The sequence below is a fragment of the Eumetopias jubatus genome, unplaced genomic scaffold (genome assembly GCF_037043125.1).
Source record: "Eumetopias jubatus isolate StellerSeaLion01/CBP00866 unplaced genomic scaffold, mEumJub1_p1.0 scaffold_5, whole genome shotgun sequence".
Lineage (NCBI taxonomy): Eukaryota > Metazoa > Chordata > Mammalia > Carnivora > Otariidae > Eumetopias > Eumetopias jubatus.
The window spans coordinates 125,894,359-125,914,544 of record NW_028274811.1 but is presented as its reverse complement, the minus strand read 5'-3'; the positions used below and the strand labels follow the sequence as shown (position 1 = coordinate 125,914,544).

The 20,186-nt window shown below is 45.0% G+C and overlaps 2 protein-coding genes across 9 annotated transcripts in view; one reads left to right on the top strand and one right to left on the bottom strand.

Annotated features, from left to right (window-relative positions):
• Positions 1–3,816, bottom strand: part of LMBRD2 (LMBR1 domain containing 2) — a 43,262-nt gene extending 39,446 nt beyond the window's left edge. For all 5 annotated transcript variants that reach the window (XM_028098006.2, XM_028098008.2, XM_028098007.2 and 2 more), the window contains exon 1: positions 3,476–3,816. The gene's annotated coding sequence lies outside the window, so the exon portion shown is untranslated. The remainder of the gene's footprint in view (positions 1–3,475) is intronic.
• A 181-nt stretch (positions 3,817–3,997) lies between these two features.
• SKP2 (S-phase kinase associated protein 2) overlaps positions 3,998–20,186 on the top strand; it is a 60,489-nt gene continuing 44,300 nt past the window's right edge. For all 4 annotated transcript variants that reach the window (XR_003608236.2, XM_028097946.2, XM_028097948.1 and 1 more), the window contains exons 1-4: positions 3,998–4,188; positions 4,671–4,942; positions 16,117–16,228; positions 18,740–18,883. Coding sequence is in view for 3 of the 4 variants with exons in the window: in XM_028097946.2 (XP_027953747.1) it covers positions 4,145–4,188; positions 4,671–4,942; positions 16,117–16,228; positions 18,740–18,883 (572 nt within the window). In the remaining variant the exon portion in view is untranslated. The remainder of the gene's footprint in view (positions 4,189–4,670; positions 4,943–16,116; positions 16,229–18,739; positions 18,884–20,186) is intronic.

Genomic DNA, 20,186 nt, shown 5'->3' with positions numbered 1-20,186 from the left:
ATTTCTAGCCAGAACCTAATGATGCATCAGACTTGGACTATGCTAACTTAAGTAGGTATCTTTATTCAGATACGTGAAATAATAGAAACTAGGAGTCAACTCAAGATCTTAATAATGAAAAATTGAATGTATCAGAACTACACGTGAGTATTGTGAAAGTCAACAATTCTCTACTACCAATAAAAAGTTAAATCTTCCAAATATAACCACCATTATTCCGTTTAAAGATTCCAGGTATAGGGAGGATTCAGCTTAGGATATACACAGAATACCCCAAGACAGTGTGGCTCCTACTCTAAAAATACAAAATAGTTGTAATATTTTTTGAAGCCATTTTCAAAAAATGAGCTGAGTTGCTAAACCAACCAGGTAAACTGAATTCCAAAGTGTGACAAGCCCTTCTGAAGACAGACATGTACAAAGTGCTTAACCTTTGGTAAGACATGAGAGAGAAAAGGGAGCAACCATGTAAGCAAGTAAGAAGAAAACAACTGGAATTGTAATGAATTCTTAAAGATTTCTCGTAAAGAGATTATAAGATTTATTTTGGTAATTAAAGAATAATCCTTAGAATCCTTCTTAATAAAATACTTTTTAAAAAAAGAAGAGCTAACATTTAGTATGAGTTTACTAGATTCCAAGCATTATGCTAGCACTTAACATACTTTATCAGATTAGACCGCAAAACCAGTAAGAAAGGACTATTAGTATCCTTGTTTAATAGAGGAGAAAAAGGTACAGAGAGAGCCAGAAGTTTGTCCACATTCCTACACAGCCAGTGAGTGGCAAAGCTGGGATTCAAACCTATTCATCCTAACTATAATTGGGATACTACACAGTCTTTTTTCAAATCCAGACATACTTTCTTAATGCAATTTAAATTGTTTAAATAATTTCTTTTGTTCGGTTTTTACAGTGAACAAATTAGAAACATTCTATTAATTATTCCTTTAGATATATCAAGATAGAATGCTAGAAAAGTCATGTTTAATACAGAATTTAGCGAAGTCTTTTCACCTTCCAGGTAAGACTACTATATTACTTAAGGCTCTAATTTACATGGGAAAGGTAGAAAAGAAAAACATAGAGCAAATTAGAATAGGAAAAGAACCCTTCTGTTCTCGCTCCAATCTGTCCATCACAGACAGCATTAAACTACAGAGATCTAAAGATCTACTTTAAAAATAATGGAGGGAAAGGATCCTTTTGAAATTTGATTGGCAGGTAGAAACTTCTTGCTATATAATCATTCTTGGTCTTTTGTTCCCCCAAGCTAAATAACATTAAAAAAAAAAACCTAAAGAAATCTTTAAGATTTATTTCATGCTTTGATGGAACTAAGAAAAAAAGCACATCACTCATCTATTTAAAAACAATCTCTTTTGTCATATTTGATTTTCAAAAAGAACGCTAATATACTACTGAATATACACATAGCTTACAGCAAAATGTAGTTTCCAGTCCTTTTTTGCCCCTCCTGTGCCCTCACAATGTTGACCATCTTGTCTCTTTTACAATAAAACACTTTCCCAATTTACAAAGTCGCTTTGTATTCTACCTCAAGCTTCTAAAGAGCACGAAAAATTACTCACTCTAATGTCATTTGCAGAGATAAAAAAAATTGTAATTCATTTGTCCTAGGTACTGATCTAGTAATTCTAGTTTTAGAAATTTAGTTACACCTCTCACTAAAATGGGACATGGGTATGCTGAGCAAGATTAAATAAATAAAATTAACCAGGAAAAAAAAATAATCCATATCAGTAGCAATCACAGTGTAATTCTTGAAAGAAACCAGACTGCGTTATCTATGTAGCTGATAATCTCATCTCTTCAATAGACACAATTCCTTATATCAAACAGACTCCCATGTACCAATTTAAACTTTTATTTACCATATAAAGAGAACGAACACCCATAATTAGAATAATGCAGAAAAAAAAACTGATTATTTCAGCAAGCTGAAGTATTTTTGTTACCTGGGCAAACTGTTAGTAAAATACCTATTCTAGAATTTGAAGACTGATTTTCAAAGTTGACAGGCTTTCTTTGAAGTTCTATAGAGGGCCTCCTGTCCACCAATTCAGCAATTTCAAGTATTCTAAGAACTAGAAATGTTCCCTGGCTCCTAGGAAACTACTTGCTAAATCCTACTACCAGGATATTTCTCATCTTTAAGTTTAAAATCATCCCATTAGACCTTCCTATCTATAAGATCTACTTTATATCTCAAAACTTTGTTTACTCTCATCATGGCATTTAAAATATTTTTCCTTGTTTCTTTCTCCTCCATTAGTGTATACACTCCCTCTGTTTTACTTTCTTGAAAGAGACTATAACTTTTTTTAAATATAAAATTATGTTCTCTAATGAGCTGCAATTTTAAGGAAAAGGATGGAGATTTCAAAGGAAAGCAACTGCTTTCTCCTCAGCCAAAGTAACATAAAGGTAACTTTATGCAAAAAAATCAGAATATTGCATTTAACAATATTTTCCATAACATCAGTTTAATGAATTGTGAACATTCAGCCTAGTATTTTCATCTAGTTTAAATCAACTTGTGAGCATATTCCTTCTTTACAGCAATTTCACTTATTTTCAAGAAAGAACTAAAGATTCGTGAATACCTTAATCAAGAAGTGGTCACTTTTCAGGCTAAGCACCAAGCCTGAAACCAGCACATACCCGGGCAAGGGAGGTTTGATTCCAGCACAAAGCGAATCTTTTTAATGGTATGTCATACTATTTTTTAAGGTATGTCATATTGCATACCGAAGTAATACTCTAATATTTTCGTCTGCTTACTTCTGAACTTTATAAATCCTCTGCATTTTTATGAGGGTTGGAATTTATTCCCCTTCTCTCTTCCACTGTTTTCCAGGGGTCACAGTCATGGTGTAGTGTGCACAATGGATTTCGCATGGTCATCCTACCTTAGAATATGGTACATTCCCTCCTCTAACCGCCTCCGAACTCTTCTCGGCGGACATAGGCTGAGAGAAGCTCGCTTTTACACGGCGACGCAACCACACGTGGCCGGTTGAACGCGAGCGACCGAATGGCTTCGCTGGTGGCCCCTAGCGGTGCGCTAAAAAGCCCTTTGCAAACATATAGTCACCTTATTTGTTCCCGTGCTGGCATTTCTGAAACTCGTCAAGGCTGCAAGGGGATGCGCAGCTTTCCCACCGCACACAGGAACCACTGTGTTCTCCTGCTCCCCTAAAATTAAACCACCGCCTCTCGTTCGAACTGCGCTTTAGTTTACAAAACGCTTTCACGAGCGTTATCTGACTTGACCCTCACCGCCAAGCGTGTTCTCGAGATAAGCCTCGAAGCCGTAGTGCCTATTTTACTGTTGAGGAAAGGATCGTGTGCACAGACCCAGGGCTAAGGGTCAACTCTCTCCCGGACGGAGGAAGCAGCTTCCCGGCGGAGGGGAGAGCAAGTGTGACGCCCGCGGCCCCCAACCTCTCACCTGGCCGGCGGACCTGGCTACCGCCTATCAGTGGCCGGGAACGTAGGCCCGCGGTGGCTGCTGCTCGGGGTCTCCGAGGTCCTCTCGATCTCCGCCTGCGCTCGGCCTCAGACCCCAGACCCCAAAGTGCCTCAGGCTCTCCCCATCAGGCTCACCGTCCGATCTTGCCAGACAGCGCCTGCAAGGACCGGGAAACTCCGCGTCCGCCACAGCCGCCCAGGATCTGGGACCTACGGTCCGAGGCGACGGCGGTGACGATCACTAAAAGGCCTGCAGGCTCTGGGGTAAGGAAAACCCGTCCCCAGTCAAGCGGCTGACATTTCCCAGCCAGCCGGAGCACCGCCCACTTCCGCTTCCCCGCCTACCCCGTGGGTAGCCCAGCCTCGAGCCGCGAGGAGTTGTGGGTATCTCGAAGGCGGGTAAAGGAGCAAGGAAGGAAGTATCCGAGAGCCGGCCGGACTACGAGGCACAGCAGAAACTACAGTTCCCAGCAGGCCGCGGGGCCGCAGACGGCCTCGGCGGAGGACAGCGAGTAGAAGAGCCCTGCGCGCGCGGCGAGGATGGAACGTTGCTAGAGTTCGCGGGTCTCGCTGCTGGGGGTCGGAGCCGCAGGCCGTGAGCCGCCGCGCGCCAAAGCGGGAATCCCGGAGGCGGGCAGTTCTGCAATTAATGCACGCATTTAAAACTCCAGAACCCGTGGACGCCATGCACAGGTAACCCGATTGCAAAAGGGGGCAGAGAGTGAATGAACGGTCTCAGTTCTTTTAGGCCGCGAATATTGCTACTTGCTAATATTGTTACAAATGCTGTAAAGTGAATACTTGCTTAGCTCCTTCTTTGGGAAAGAGTGGATGGCTGGATGCTTTAGTGCGGTGATCAGCGTGCGGTGTTATTTGCCTTCCCTTATTGAGCTTTCCTGCTACTGTTTTCCATCGTTGTGCTCTCCCGCTTGTCTGTTCCCTCCACTTTAAGACATTCTTGAGGCCTTCTCCGTGATCGTAAATCAAAAAGCCCTTTTGGTTTTCTGTTATTTTCTCTTTCCTTCTTAGAAACTTGCCGCCGGCATTTCAAAGCAATTCTGTGAGACACTGAAAGTTCTCTGCATTGCATAACTTGCAGTTTCATTTAGGCCTATCTTTGAATTATTCACGGGTGTGTTTTTGAAAGCAGCAGGGGCTGTTGTGCATTTCTGCAGGAAACACCTCCAGGAGATTCCCGACCAGAGTAGCAACGTTACCACCAGCTTCACGTGGGGATGGGATTCTAGCAAGACATCTGAACTGCTGTCGGGCATGGGGGTCTCTGCCCTGGAGAAGGAGGAGGTGGACAGTGAGAATATCCCCCAGGAACTGCTCTCAAACCTGGCCCACCCTCAGAGCCCTCCCCGAAAACGGCTGAAAAGCAAGGGGAATGACAAGGACTTTGTGATAGTCCGCAGACCTAAGCTAAATCGAGACAACTTTCCAGGTAAGGTATGAGGGTAAAACTGTCGGTCACATAAGAGGCGGATTGAAGTATTTTATTAGTAATCTTTGTTTAGCGATCTTTAGGATGGCACGCTTTTAAAATTGTCTACTTCTGAAGTCGTTTTTCAAAGAAATGGGACAACTGGTCACTGAAATCTACAGGAATCTTGGTAGGTATATATTTTCAGGTGCACAATTGACTTTTAACCCATGTGAAATTTTAACCCAGAAGACATTCCTGCCTCTTTCCTTTGAAGGGAAGTTGCATGTACAAAGGCCAGCTCAGTGCCACTGATAAATGGGGACATAAGCAATAATCTCGTAGGATTTTGTTGTTGTTGTTGTTGTTTATATTCTGCTGATCTATAACCTTGATTGAGTTTGTTGCCATAATTGCTTTAGTTATTCGTCAAAGGACTAATAAAGTGAATGTTAAACTGAGTGTAGGGACTTATATCCCCAGGGACCTCCCAAGTGGGATTTTTCTGGTATGCTCTGTCTCCATTACTGGCAACATTATCTGTTCAGTCAGTCACCCAACCAGAAACCTGAGGGTCAGTCCCTTCCCACCATCTTTCAGCATCCAACCAATCATTGAATCTTTCCCTCTTGTCTCCTAGATGTTTTTCAAACTCTCACTATCTCTTGCCTGAATATTGGAATGGACTCATAATTCCAGTCCTATCCTCCACAGATCCACCCCCAGAGCTAGAGCGGACGGTCTGAAATGTAGAACTCACCGTATCATTTCTCTCTTTGATAGCTCCCCATCCCCAGGCTTCTCAAACAGGTCAATGAGTGCCTCCCAGAGTGGCGCAGAACCCCAAGGGTACAAAAAGCCATAGGGTAAACACAGTGCAGTGACTTGGGGTTATCGGTTTTTCTTGCCAGTAAGTCATTTAAAACAATCCCACAAATATTTGCTGAGCACATGCTATGTGGGGAGCATTGTTTTAGGTGTTGGGGATAAGGCAGCGAACAAAACCTAAACATTCCTGCCCTCGTAAAATTTCTGTTCGAGAGAGTAGATGCAATGAACATAATAAACATTCCTGCCCTCATAAAATTTCTGTTCAAGAGAGTAGATGCAATGAACATAATAAACTACATAATAAATGTAGTGTGTTAGAAGATGATAAATGTTGTGGCCAGAGTCAAATATAGAACAAGGCAAGAGGGATTGGAAGTCCTGGGGTGGGAAGATGGATTGCAACTTTAAATGGAGTATTGCAGGAAAGCCTCACTTAGACATGAGCTTTTTAAGCAAAGGCATAAAGGAAGTGTGAGGAATGTGCCATGCAAATATCTTGAAGAGGGCTCCAAGCAGAGGACAAAGTCAGTGCAAAAACCCTGGGGCAGAAGCATGTCATGTTTGCTTAAGGAAGAAGGAAGCCATATGTGGAATGAGCAAAGGGGAGAGTAGGGGGAGATAGGGCTAGAGGTGGTGTTGAACATACTTGTGATGTGATCTTTTAAAAGGACACACTGAGGGGCGCCTGGGTGGCTCAAATGGTTAAGCATCTGCCTTCAGCTTGGGTCTTGATCCCAGCACCCTGGGATCGAGCCCCATATCGGGCTCCTGGCTCAGAGGGGAGCCTGCTTCTCCCGCTCCCTATGCTTCTCCCCCTGCTCATGCTCTCTCTTTCTATCTCTGTGTCTCAAATGAATAAATAAAATCTTCTAAAAAAAATAAAAGGACGCACTGATGTGTTCGGATTAAACTGTGGGGGGGAGGGGTCGGGCGTAGAAGTTTAGAGATTTATTAAGAGGTGTGGGAATGGTGATAAGTGTGCTCCCATCTGACTTTCTTTGAAGAAGGGTTGGTTGGTTGCTCTGCTTAAAAAAATAAAAAAATCTGTTGTTTTGGGGTTTTGACTTTCATTAGGAAAGAGAACCTACAGATTATGGTCTAGAAATCTACATCAGGAAGGGGTGAATTAATTAGAAAGGCAATAAGGGATTGTGAAGTCAGACAGATCTGACTTTACATCCTAATTCTGCTGTTTACCAACCTCAGGAAGTTATTTGAGCTCTCTGTGCCTTTGTTTCTTTGTGAAATGGAATAATAATACTCACTTCATAGGTTGGTGTGAAGATTAGGTGAAAGAGTGCACATAAAACTCTTAGCATGCAGCGTGCTCGTAGCATGTGATAAGTAACCCCAGTTAATTTGGTCGAAATTTCTGACACTCATTTTGAACCACTTCACTTTTCCTTTTGTCCTTAATCCTATTAGCCGGACCTTGTTAGTGTAGAATTTTTTTTTTCTCAAAATTTCATGTTAATGTTACTTTTAGTGTCTCAAGTGCAGCACTAGCAATTTGGTGCTTGACCAACCAAATATGGTGAAAGACACTTTCTGCTAAGATGAGCAGGTTTTGATTAATTTGTCCAGTGCTGATTGCTTTCATTTTTTTATTTTTTTTAAGATTTTATTTATTTATTTGAGAGAGAGAGAATGAGAGAGAGCATGAGAGGGAAGACGGTCAGAGGGAGAAGCAAACTCCCCGCTGAGCAGGGAGCCCGCCGTGTGACTCGATCCCGGGACTCCAGGATCATGACCTGAGCCGAAGGCAGTCGCTTAACCAACTGAGCCACCCAGGCCCCCCAGTGCCGATTACTTTTAAACGTTGAGCGTGATTCCTGTGTGTCCTTCCACAGTCAAACCCAGAGAGAGCTGTATAAATAAATAAGTCATTTTTTAAGCAAGGCACTACAGAAGAGGAAGGTATGGTTGCCGGCTTGCAGGAAATTGCTAGTCAAGTTGAGGAGAAAAGATAATACTAAGCTCACAGCAAAAGATGGCGGCTGAAACACTAGCATCCGATGAGCAGTTCAGGTGGTAAGTGCTCTAGGAGGCCAGCGGAAGGGAACCCCTTGTGCCAGATTGAGGCAGGTGCGGCTTCCCAGGTGCAGAAGGACTTCTGGGTGATTCCCAGTAGAGGTGGACAGTCTCAGCACAAGTGGAGCCTCTGCAGAAAGAGAGAAAGATCTGGAAATGGTCCAGTCAGTGAGTCTAGATTAAAATTGCCCTCAAATATATATGTCTGAAGTGAGAAGAGGGGAAAAAAAAAGTTTTTATGTTTGTTACTACCTAAGAGAGAGGCAGAGAAGGAAACTAATCGTATGCATCGCATGTGCATGATATTACACACAACATGGATTGGTTAATTGGCGTGGGGTGTGGGGAAGTAGATTCACTGACTCAGGGGAAGGGACAGCTGGGCCAGAGGAATCCCGGTAGGCCCCCAGGAGCCTGGGCCTCCAGTGTATCTGGATCATTGTTCCGGGGAGTCTTGTCTGCAGTTGTCAAGACAGGTGGCTAAGAGCTCTGCCAGGATTAGGGTAGAAGAGGCCACACCTGCTTTATGTAGCGATCTGATGACAGGGGCCCTGGGCTGTGAGCTTTTCCTGTTTCTTCGCTCAGCAGTCTCCCTGCAGGCCCCATGCCAGACACACACATCTGGTGACTAAATCCCTGTCATCGTTTTATTTTGGAAGTTAAAAACTGTGGCAAACCCGTATGAGGACAGGTCTGTGTGGCCCTCGGGGGTGAGTGTATGGAAGGAGTTGGCAGTAAGTGGCCTAGTCGTGAGGTTAATAGGCACAAAGAGGCCAACTGTATTTTATTTTATTTTATTTTTTATTTTTTTATTGTTATGTGAATCACCATACGTTACATCATTAGTTTTGGATGCAGTGTTCCATGATTCACTGTTCGTGCATAACATCCAGTGCTCCATTCAATACGTGCCCTCTTTAATACCCATCACCAGGCTAACCCATCCCCCCACCCCCCTCCCCTCTAGAACCCTCAGTTTGTTTTTCAGAGTCCATCGTCTCTCATGGTTCGTCTCCCCCTCCGACTTACTCCCCTTCATTCTTCCCCTCCTGCTATCTTCTTTTTCTCCAACTGTATTTTATTCCTCGTGGTCATTAAATGCTCGTCGTGGTCATTAAATGCCTGTCTTGGTCCCTTTTCTCCCCACCCCCAGCCCCCACAAACAAGAGGGCCATGAAAACACTGTTGAACTAATTTGTTGATTAGCTTTTCCATGGCTGTTAAACTGCTTGACATTCCAGACCCAGCAATGGTTCTCAGAGTGGAGACTCTGAAGTTTAATGTCTGCTGATATCCCTGAAGGAACTTGTTCAAAGTGCAAAATTCCTGAGATTCTGATCCAAGAAGTCACGTCTTGAGCCTGGGAACCTGCTTTTTAATGTCCCCAGGCAAACGTTTTTCCTCCAATTTTTTTCTTTAAACCAGTAATAAATGTATTTTACATTGTAATCCTGGGTGTGTGCCGGAAACAGAAATTTCACAGAACTATATTTCCCCTTACTAAGATAATTTCCTATTCTGTTCCATTCCATTCTTTCCAAAACAGTGCTGCTCAAACTAAATTGATTTCATGACTCACCAATGAATCTTAGCCCACAGCTCCCAAAGCTCAGCTCTGTAAGAGCCATACTTATGGGGCCCTTTGAGGCATCTTTTCTTTGCCCTACAGCTTCCTTTCATTTATTCATTCAACAAGTATTTATTGCACATTCTAGAGATTAGGAATACAGCAGTGACCATAACAGACAAAAGCCTGGCTCTCAGACCTCATGTAGAGCGTGTATATTATACCTTGTTCTCTAAATCGCAGTTTCCATGGTTTCTCCACCGCTGTTCCCACATTTCAGGGTTGAGCAAATCTCTTACGGAAATAGAGGGTTGGACTGAAGGGTCATCGAGGACCCTGTTTTTGTTTTGCTTTGTTTTGCTTTTTTAAGTTTTGCCCACTTAGCCAAAACAAAAACCAAAAATACCAAGTTCGTATGGTCTAATGTTCTTGTGATTTGTGAGCAGAGGAAGGAAAACTCATCCCAGCATGACAGAACGTTTGTGGTTTCCCAGAAAGGAAGCATAGGTTGTTAATACTTCAAACAAGCTAGCACAAGCAAACATAAAGTGAGCCCCCACCCTTAAACACTAAAAAACCGTAAGTGTGAGCACCAGCGCCCGCTCGTTCTTCAAGTATCATTTGTTGATCCATGTTTAAGGAGAGGAGCAGTTTTAAGAGTCAAAGTTTTGTTTATGATTAAGATTTGGAATTTTAACTTGAATCTGAGTGTAGGTGATAGTCCAAGAAATAAATAAGCCAAGTAAGATGAGTAACCTAGACTTGCGAAGATCTCATGCATAGAAAATCTTCCCTAAGCCGCTCTCCCCAGAGGATTTGAGGCATGGGCAGTGGTGAGGTGACAGACGTGGACAGCTGGGGTTACGCGTGAGGGAGAAGTGGAAATGACGGTGGCCAAGGATGACGACCAGCAGGTTTGTGAATCTGGCCAGTTTTCGCCCTGTTTGTGGCTCCGAAGTATGTTTAACTGCCTTCATGCAGTTGAAGACCGGCCACTGTGGGCTTGAATAATTGTTTCCTTTACTGCTCGGGGCTGGTGTGCAGCCTTGCGGGGGTTTAGAAGAGGCAAGGGGAGGAAAGATCTGCTCTGGACTCTCGCATCCGCTCGGGCAAACAGACCAGACAGCAGAGTAGTCAGGAATCCAGGAAACAGATGGTTGATGTTTTGAGAATTCAATATGGCAAGTAAAATTAGATTAAGCATATCACCAGCCTGGATGCCAGCCACTGGAGCTGGAGGACAGACTTTTGCTCCATCTGCTTAGACAGCGGCCAGTCTCAGGCTTCAGCCCTCCAGCCAGGGGCCCAGCAGTCAGTGTCCTCTGGCCAGACTGAGGGAGCCCTGGGCACTTGGCTGCCAGCTGAGGCCGTGCATTGTCTCTGCCATTGTTGCTTCCCTTTGGAAGCCCACTTGATAGCTCTCGGCATCTTTGTTTTACTCCCTCTTCCTGCCTGCCCTTCCTCCCTCGCCCTGATTGAGTTCTTTTTCCATAGCAAGTTAGGTGTAATTCTCAACCTTCCCTAACCTTGTAGAACATCAAGAACTCAGGACAGGGGAGAGCGTAGAATGTTAGAGCAGCCTGTGGTCGAAAGGGCATCATTTGGAGTCAGATGTAGGGTTGAATCCCCACCCTGCCACTTACTGGTTGTGTGACCTTGTCCCTTTTGTCACGGTTGCATCTTCTTCTGAAGCCCCTCCCCCCATCTCACAGACAGTTCGTATACTGACCAGGGGACATTACCTTTGTGCGCTGGGTTTTGGTCTCCAGCCTCATTCCCTGGACAACACCCAATGGTGCCGTGTCATTCCTTTGCAGGTACAGTGCCCTCCGCTACCTGACCAGCCTCCAAACATCCACCTCTTGTGTCTACACCTGCACCTCAGGGCGTGGGCTTTTGGCATGCTCAGACAGGGCAGCCCCAACTTTGCCTCCTGGCTCTGCCGCCCCATAGTTAGTATCACCTTGTTGAGGTTACTTAACTCTGCTGAGACCAATTTCCTCGTGGGTAAAATGACACATACTGAATACACAGGGTTGCTGCGTTTCTAGTCCGTGTGCTTGAATAAATGCTTTCAGTAAATGGCAGTTTTTAAATGCGAGGTTATGTGTTTGTTGATTAGTTTGTCTCCCAAGTGGGGCTGTTGGGCAGGGACTGTGGCTTACATGCAGCTCCCAGCACTGCAGCGTTTATTAGGCACCCAGGAATGTTTGTTGAAGCTGGGCCATAGGCCAGCCTTATCATTTTACAGATGAGGAGGAGCCTAACTGGTCTTAAGAAGCAGCAGCAGTCTTGCCTGTCTCTAGATGAAAGCCAGCATGCTTCCTTTGGGTGTCAGTCATTCCTTTGTGAAATACCGGCTGAGCACTTTCTGATATTCATTGCCAGGCCCTCCCCTAGGCACTGGGTGTGTACTAGTTACTTAGCTAGCAGAGGTTAACCAGTCACGCAGATACAAAATCAGCACATTCACAAATGGCATGAGGGAAAGTAAAAGGTATAATGCAGCCAGCAAAGATTTGTTGATTGCCTAGGGGCCAGGTATAGCACTGTGTACTGGGTATGCCAGTCTGGGTCTGGGGGCTGCGATGGTGACCTGGGAGTGCTCCTCTGGGAGGGTGACGGTTAAGCTGAGATCCGAAGGATGAATGAGTAGGAGTTGGACAGATGAAGGTAGAAGCTGCAGTGCAAGGCCCTCCTCGTTCTAGTAGTATTACTGGCCTGGCTTCAGTGTCCGGCTTCGGTGTCCTCTGCGAACCTCTGCCTTCGTTGCTCTGACTAGTTTTCCTTCGAGCCTTATCATTACCTAGCTCATATTGTTTCAGTTGTTTCTGATTTCTTATGTGTTCCCAATAAAATAAACACTAAGTTCATTAATTTATTTCTTCCGCCCTGCCCTTCACAAGAAGTCTCCCTAATTTCCTTTCCCACCGTCTTTAGTAGATGCATGGCAGCCCATCGAGAGCCCCTTGGAGCTCAGCACTCCTTTATATGCCAAAGGCTTTCTCCTGCATGCAGATGTGCCTGCTTGACACCTCTCTGGGCAGGCATGTGGGGAGTTCACATGCCTGTCCCACTCCCTGAAGCCCCCACCCAGTGACTGACAGGCGTTGGTAGATTAATACCCCAACCCCCGTGCCCTTAGCTGGGACAGCTCTAGGGCAGGAGCTGTAGGGTCTCCTTGGAGTCCCCAGCAGATTTGAACTGCCCTTCGCCGTGGCGATAACCTGCTTATTAACATACCCCGCACTGGCTTCCTTCCCTTCCATATCTCTTCACTTTGCAGTTCTTCCTGGGATTACTTACCAAATCAACTGTTTGAATTCAGGTCTTCCAGCTCTGCTTCTGGGGATCCCAAACTTAGAGTGCTGTTTGGGGCTCTCGGTAAATCACACGATATAGCCTTTGTCCAAACCCTATTAAAACCTGGTGTGTTTTCAAACAGGTGAAAATTCCAAACAGCATTGAAAAGAAAAGGTCCTCACAAAAGGCAAAGGCACGGATTGAATGGAGAGAGGAGAAAAACAGTCAAGAAGGAGAAAGGAAGTTTGACTGCTGCGTGATCTCTTCCCTTACATTATCTAGTCTTCATAGGGAACTACTTTGCAAAATAAATCCCTTTATTCGAGTTCCCGCAGATGAGGAAACCAAACCCGAGGCATTAAGTAACATGCCCAAGCTCTGTGAACCTGGGCACCAGAGGTGCGTTCCCGCATTCTTACACTCGGGGAGGCCAGCACCTGGTGTCCCGATGAACCGACAGGCCGTAGTGCAGTCTCAGCGTACTAGATTCAGAATAACTAAGTGTGTCCTCTTTTGCCAAATGAACTGCTGGAATCTGATCTACAGGGCAAGAGGCAACAGAGGTCAGGGAGTTAAGAAGAATTAATGGAAGGAAAACTTAGAAAACACTATCAGCTTTTTTCCAATCTGGGAGGCAGAGTGGGAGCCCTTTTTGAGAGCCTCCGTCCTTTGTCCATGCTGAGCTCGGAGGAGCCTTGTGGAGATGGAGGGTTGCTGCCACACAGAGAAGTTTCCGGGTCCTCTCCAGCTTGCCTCCCCAGGTCGTGGTCCAGGGTCAGCAGGGATGATCTGCCTTCATCTGTTTACCCCTCGTGTCAGGGCTACAGTGATTCATTTTGTCTTCCAGAGAGGGTGGGTAGGCGTTCATTGAGCAGCTGCGTATCTCCTCATTTTTCAGTAGAGGCCACTTCCTCCAGGAAGGCTTCCCTGATCACTGCTCTACCACCATACCCAGCACAGCACCGTGAACCCTGTGGCAGGCCATTATGATACTTTACTGAAATTTCCTGTTTGTCTCTCAAACTCTTGAGCTGGCCATCCCTTATGCATCTTTGTAGAACAGACACCTGCATATACTACGTGTTCAATAAATACACGCATAGACAAATGTATCAGACGTTGAGCTAGTTCATGGAAGTACAAAGATTATTTAAAAATAAAAATCATTTTTTTGCTCTCCAGAATTCAGGGTCCAGCAGGGGCAGGGGCTAAACAGATAAGTAAGTAAATAATAAAATTGTGGTTTAAAAAAAAGCGACTTGTTCTTGGTGATGTCATGGGAAGCCTTCCATAGGCATCAGGGCTTTAATAGCAACTTGATTTTAAATCAGTAGCAGTTGGGGGCAGGCACAGTGTGTACAGGGCTACTGAGATGTGGCACAGAACGACTCATTCTGAGAATTACAAGTAGTCCAAATGGCTGGAACATATCTACATAATGACCCGAGAAAAATGAGTGGGGCCCTGACATGAAAGCTTTGAATTTCATGCCTAGCAGTTTGGACTTCAGGCTACATATTTGGGGGCACCACTGAAAGGTTCTAATTGACGGAAGGGATTGATTGTTTTAGAAAGATTGCCCAACAATACTAACCCGAGGCAGCTTTTCTCCATCAAGTTCTCTGCAGAACCTGGCATGGTGTACCTGTGCAGTAAATGCTGACACCTTTTAGATGGGGAGGGATGGTGTGTTAGTAATCAGGGATCTCCAGAGACGCCGAACAAGTAGGGGACGTAGGGAGTGTATTATGAGGAATCGGTTCATCCAGTTATGGAAGCTGAAAAGTCCCAATGTCCGCAGTCCAAAGGCCTGGGAACCAGGAGAGCAGATGGTTAAGTTCCAGTCCAGCTCTGAAGGCAGGAGGAGATCCATGTCCCAGCTCAAAGGCAGGGACAAAGCCTGTTCTCCCTTCATCAGCCTTTCATTCTCAATCAACCTTGGATTGGATGAGACCCACTCACATTGGGGAAGGGAATCTGCATTTCTCAGTCGATGAACTCAAATGTTCATCTCATGCAGGAACCCCTCACAGACACACCCAGAATAGTGTTGAACTAAACCTCTGAGCACCCCTTGACCCAGTCAGGTTGACACGTGAAGTGAACCATCACTGAGGGGAGAGGATAGCACTAGGCTTGGTGTACAAGAGCGATTGGGGGCAGAGGGAGACTGGGAAGATGAGTTACTGAACTAATCTAAGCACTCAGCTGCTTTGCTTCGTACTCATTTCCTTCTTGGCCATTGTCCCGTTGTCCTGTTGTTGTAGGTTATTCTGTATGCTCACATGTAAGAATTCTATTTAGAAATTGCTTTTTTAAGACAAAACTGACCTTAATATATCTACCTTTTTTTCCCTCCAGTTTTTTATTTTTAACACAGGAGCCCGAGCAGTGCTTTTAGAACTTTCTATGCTCAGAACACTCTAGTAGTTCCTCATGATGTTGAGCATCACAGCCAGAGTCCCCATCATCATGTAGAAAGTCCTGCATGATCCGGCCCCTCTCACTTCTCTACCTCATCATCCTCTGTCACCCCTCTCCTCGCTCTTCTTCTACACTGGACTTGCTGTTCCTCAAAACAGACATGCTGTTCCCTGTATCTAGAACACACCCTGGGTACTCACAGGGCTGGCTCCCTCACTTTGTTCGAGCCTTTGCTCAGTGATCACTATCTCGGTAAGACCTTCCTTGACCTCTTTGTTGAGTTTTTGAACACTGGCCCCTGTACTTCCTCTCCTATCCTTTAGCCTGCTTAATTTTTCTGCATAGCAATAATCCAATTTTTACATATCATGTAATTTACTTATTTTTGTGTGTGTGATTATTTCCTCCCACCAGAATGTAAGCTCCATGAAGCTAAAGTGCTTTGTCTGTCTTATTTCCTGGTCTCTCCCCAACACCTAAAGTGCTTCCTGGCACCATAGTAAGTGGAGAGGTACAGGAAAGCACCCTTTGGGTATTGCACTGGTAGGCCAGTTGACTTCTGAGTGCTTTCTGTAAATCTGAAAGGAGGAGGAGGAAACCTCATTTGCCTTTTAGATAAGGTCACTACTCCAAAAATCCACCACCAAATCCACTTCTGAGAGAAACAAGGCATTTCTCAGTGACCAGAGGCATCATACCGTAGACATCGTTGAACGCTCTCTGAAGGGGTGGGGACTTGGTGTGTACCACCGTTAATGTGGTCCTTGCCTAAGGTTGGCCGACAGGTGCTGAAGACAAAAACGGTATGAAAAAGTATTCTTGGTTTTGTCTTTTCTCCTTTGCTGAGAAAGTGTGGTGCTTACCCCTGGGTACAGAGACCATGAGTGAACAGAAAAACAACTGTGATGAGTAATTTGATTCATGATAAAGTCCCCTTTTAAGTTCAATATAGTGTACCCTTGACGAGCATGAAAAGACTTGGTAGACTTGATTGGGTAAAAGAACGGTGATGAGAAAACACTTTTTTTTCCCCTTAAAGGTGTTTCATGGGACTCACTTCCAGATGAGCTGCTCTTAGGGATCTTTTCCTGTCTGTGCCTCCCTGAACTCCTGAAGGTCTCCAGTGTTTGTAAGAGGTGGTATCACCTAGCGTAAGTATTTTTCACCCCTCTTGGTATATGTGTGGAAGAAGGGGAGAGTTATTTATTTATTCATTGGGGCCTAGTGAAACTAAAAACTAGGAAAAATGTAGGAGCAGAAAGCAAACTAGGTATCTTCGTATTTTTATTATTAGGGTGTTCATTTCACAGTGGAAGGGAGGAGTCTCCTGGAGGTGTAACCTTACCCACCTCAGAAAACTTCTTTCTGTATTCATGCGCTCATTGGATGCTGACTCTGCATCTGATGCACTAGAAGTGAAGGGGGCTACGGGGGTGCTGCATGAGGGCCTGGGCGCTGAGTGCAATAGGGAGAGCGGTATTCGACCTCATTGTGAACCCCATCTCTGCCACTTAGCACTCTGTGACCGGGAGACATACTTGACACTTCTGAGCCTCGGTCCCCCTCCCCCCCCCCGACATATACAACGGAGATCACAGTACGTTCCAGACAGGGCAGTGATGAGGATGAAATCTGAAGATGCCGGTGCAGTGTCTGGCTCGTGGAAGCAGGCGGCACATGGCTGCCAATAGTGGTTGATACCTTTGTTGGTTCGGGGGCACACCTTCAGGTTTGCACAGTGAGCTGCGCATGGCAAGTCCTGGTGCGCTGGGGGCAGTAACGGGCCAGGTGCGGGGAGGCTTTGTTTTTCAGTTGGAACTTTTTCCATCAATTCCACTTGTCATCTCCAGCCAGTCACTAGCCATCCTTTGCGCTTGAAGGCCATCTGTGTCTCGCCTCCCTCCACGTATCTAGGGCTCTCACTGGGAGATGGCAAGAGCCCCTTCCCCTCCATTCAGGGCTGTGTGGGCAGTAAGACACGGCAAGCGTTTCCAGGAGTGGGCTCCTGGCTTAGAAGAGCCCCAGGGGGCGGGAGTGTGCACCCGGAATGCTGGAGCGAGTGGTGGTGGAGTTGCACTGATCCCTCCCGGGTGACCCCATAGTGATTTTCTTTGTCAGCCAGCTGACCTCTTCATGCAGAGTCTATGAATCCTCACCTCACTGTCATACAAGTAATAGCCGGCATCTGTGAAGCACTGCCTTCTTAATAATAGAGGTCACGTAACGCCTTGACAATTTCATTTCACAGAAGTATTCCAGAGCCCAGCCAGTGGTCTGCTTATTTCAAGCAGTATTAAAAAATGCGATTCTAGTAGGCATTTAAAATGTTCCCTCCTGTGCTTGATCTCATACTTTCTTTTTTTGTTGTTGTTAAATTGAATTAATCTGTGGCTGTTAAAGCTCCCTTATTGTACTGTTTAGTACATTTTGGTACTTCGTACTTCATTTTTGCTTTAGAAACAGTATCCAAAATCTAAGTAATGTTTTTCCTTTCACATTAGTTCATACATATACATATATTTCTGTCCACGCATACTTTTTTTTTTTTAAGCTTAAAGGGTATCATAAAACACCCAAACTCCTTTGTAGGGTTCCTTATTTCTCGTAGATATCTGATAGTCATATCTCTTAAGAATGTAGTTGACCCTTAAACAACATGGGGTTAAGGAGGACTGATCCCCCTGCCCAGTCAAAAATCCACATATGACTTTCAACTCCCCACTTAACTACTAATAGACTGTTGTTGACCGGAAGCCTTACCCATAGCATAAACAGTCAATATCTTTTAAGTTATATGTATTATATACTCTTACTCTTATAATGAAGCTAGAGAGAAGAAAATGTTATTAACAAAATCATAAGGAAGAAAAAATACATTTCTGGTACTGTAAAAAAATCTGCATGTAAGTGAACCTGCGCAGTTCAAGCCCATCGCAAAGATCAGCCGTAGCACTAACTTTCCTCCTTTTAGTTGTATTTCCATGTTACTTAGGGTAATTGTGGTAACTCCTGTATGCTTTACCAAAACAGCAACTGGGATCGTTGAGGCCATTTTGAACCTACCTACCTATTCATTAATTAGTTAAATGCTTGGAGCAATCGTTTTTAAAATTATCAAATTGTATTGAACACTAAAATTTTATTCTCTAGTTCCAGATCGTTATATTGCTAATGATAGCATTGAACCATATGAAGGAAATACATACAGATGTGTGTTTGTGTGTGTGTGTGTACAGCTGAAGGTGGAAGCTTATCCATGATGAGCAAGAAATACTCGATTGTGTCTTAAAAATAATACTGTAGCGGGCGCCTGGGTGGCTCAGTCATTAAGCGTCTGCCTTCGGCTCAGGTCATGGTCCCAGGGTCCTGGGATCGAGTCCCACATCAGGCTCCCTGCTCAGCGGGAAGCCTGCTTCTCCCTCTCCCACTCCCCCTGCTTGTGTTCCTGCTCTCGCTGTCTCTCTCTGTCAAATAAATAAATAAAATCTTAAAAAATAATAATAATAATACTGTAGCTAGTTGTACAGTCAGCTCAAAACCAAAGCTTCCTTTAGAATCTGCTCCAAGGTGACTCAGTGGCGAAAGCTTCCTTGTTGAGTAGCAGTGGTGGGGCCCTCCGGTATCCAGTACCCCCATCTTACTAACTACCCCCTCTTTTCCAGGTTTGACGAGTCTCTGTGGCAGACGTTAGACCTCACAGGTAGAAACCTGCACCCAGACGTGACTGGTCGGTTGCTGTCTCGAGGGGTGGTTGCCTTCCGCTGCCCACGATCATTTATGGATCAACCATTGGTTGAACATTTCAGGTAAAAAAGAAGAATCCCCAGAAAAGGCTGTTTCTAAGTCTTAAGGTGGAAACAGATGAAAACTTTTTTTTTTTCCTTTCCTGTAACCAGCCTTACGGCCTGTGACAAGTGTGGGCAATGGAATGCTAATTGCATTTTGCTGTGCGGTCTTTGTGTTGAAACATGTCACAGGTTTCAGTGATGCCATTCCCACTTTAAGTCAGGGTTACTCTTGGGCTCTTCCAGGGGGTCAGGGATGCACATTTTGCTTCTCAAGTGGGGTCCTCAGAGGATGGGCCTCATGGGTCCCAAGGGGCAGAAGCCATGTGGAGCACTCACTACCAGATGCAAGGCAGCCTCGCTCTTGCCACACTGCCCATTTCTGATGAAGACGAAGTGTGAGGAGTCTTCTCAGATTTTGAAGCTGTGGGTATCTGATCTTGTGGTGGACAAATTTGCAACCTGAGCAAAAATGCCCTCTTTTTGTTCGTTTTGTGGAAGATTTTGAAAGACTACTTCCCTGTTACTGATAGTTTTGCAGTATGGTTTAGAGCCATCTCAAACTTCAGTGGAATAACTAGGTACTGAATAGAAAAATAAGCTAAGGCCAGCAGAGTTCAGGACAAAACCTACATCCCCACTCTGATACTTTCCGCTTCCCTCCATGGCCAAACGGCAGCATCCCTCCTCCCCTGGTGGTTATCCTTTTCCCGGGCCTGTTCCTTCTGGGTCCCCTTCGCGTGTGCGCTTTCCTCTGCTACTCTGAGTTCTGTCCCTGGTCCCTGGCTGCCTTCTCTTGATCCACACACTGTCCTTGGACACACTATCTTAGACACCCACAGTTGTGCTGGAACTTTCAGATTCTCTTCTCTGGTTCAGCCCTCTCTTTCAAACAAACTCCTAGGCCCAGTTAGAAACTTCCACATCTGCGTTTCCTCCCGGTAGCTCAATATTAGCCCTTTACAGCTTGCTCTTCCACTGTCTTTTCTGTTTTAGTAATTTACTCACTCACCTTTATCAGGAAGATTTGTAGGCATAATCTTCTTGTCACCCAGCTTCAACTCATTCTCATGATGCCCATGAATTAATTTCCTAAGTGGGACTATATCGACAGCACCATCTTGACTTGGCAGAAACCCTCCTGAATTTAATGAATTTATTTTTTTGAAGACTTTATTTATTTGAGAGAGAGCACGCACACGTGAGAAAGCATGGGGGGAGGGGCAGAGGGAGAGGAAGAACCAGACCCCCCACGGAGCCGGGAGCCCGAGGAGCTCAATCCCAGGACTCTGGGATCATGACCTGAGCCTAAGGCAGACTCAAC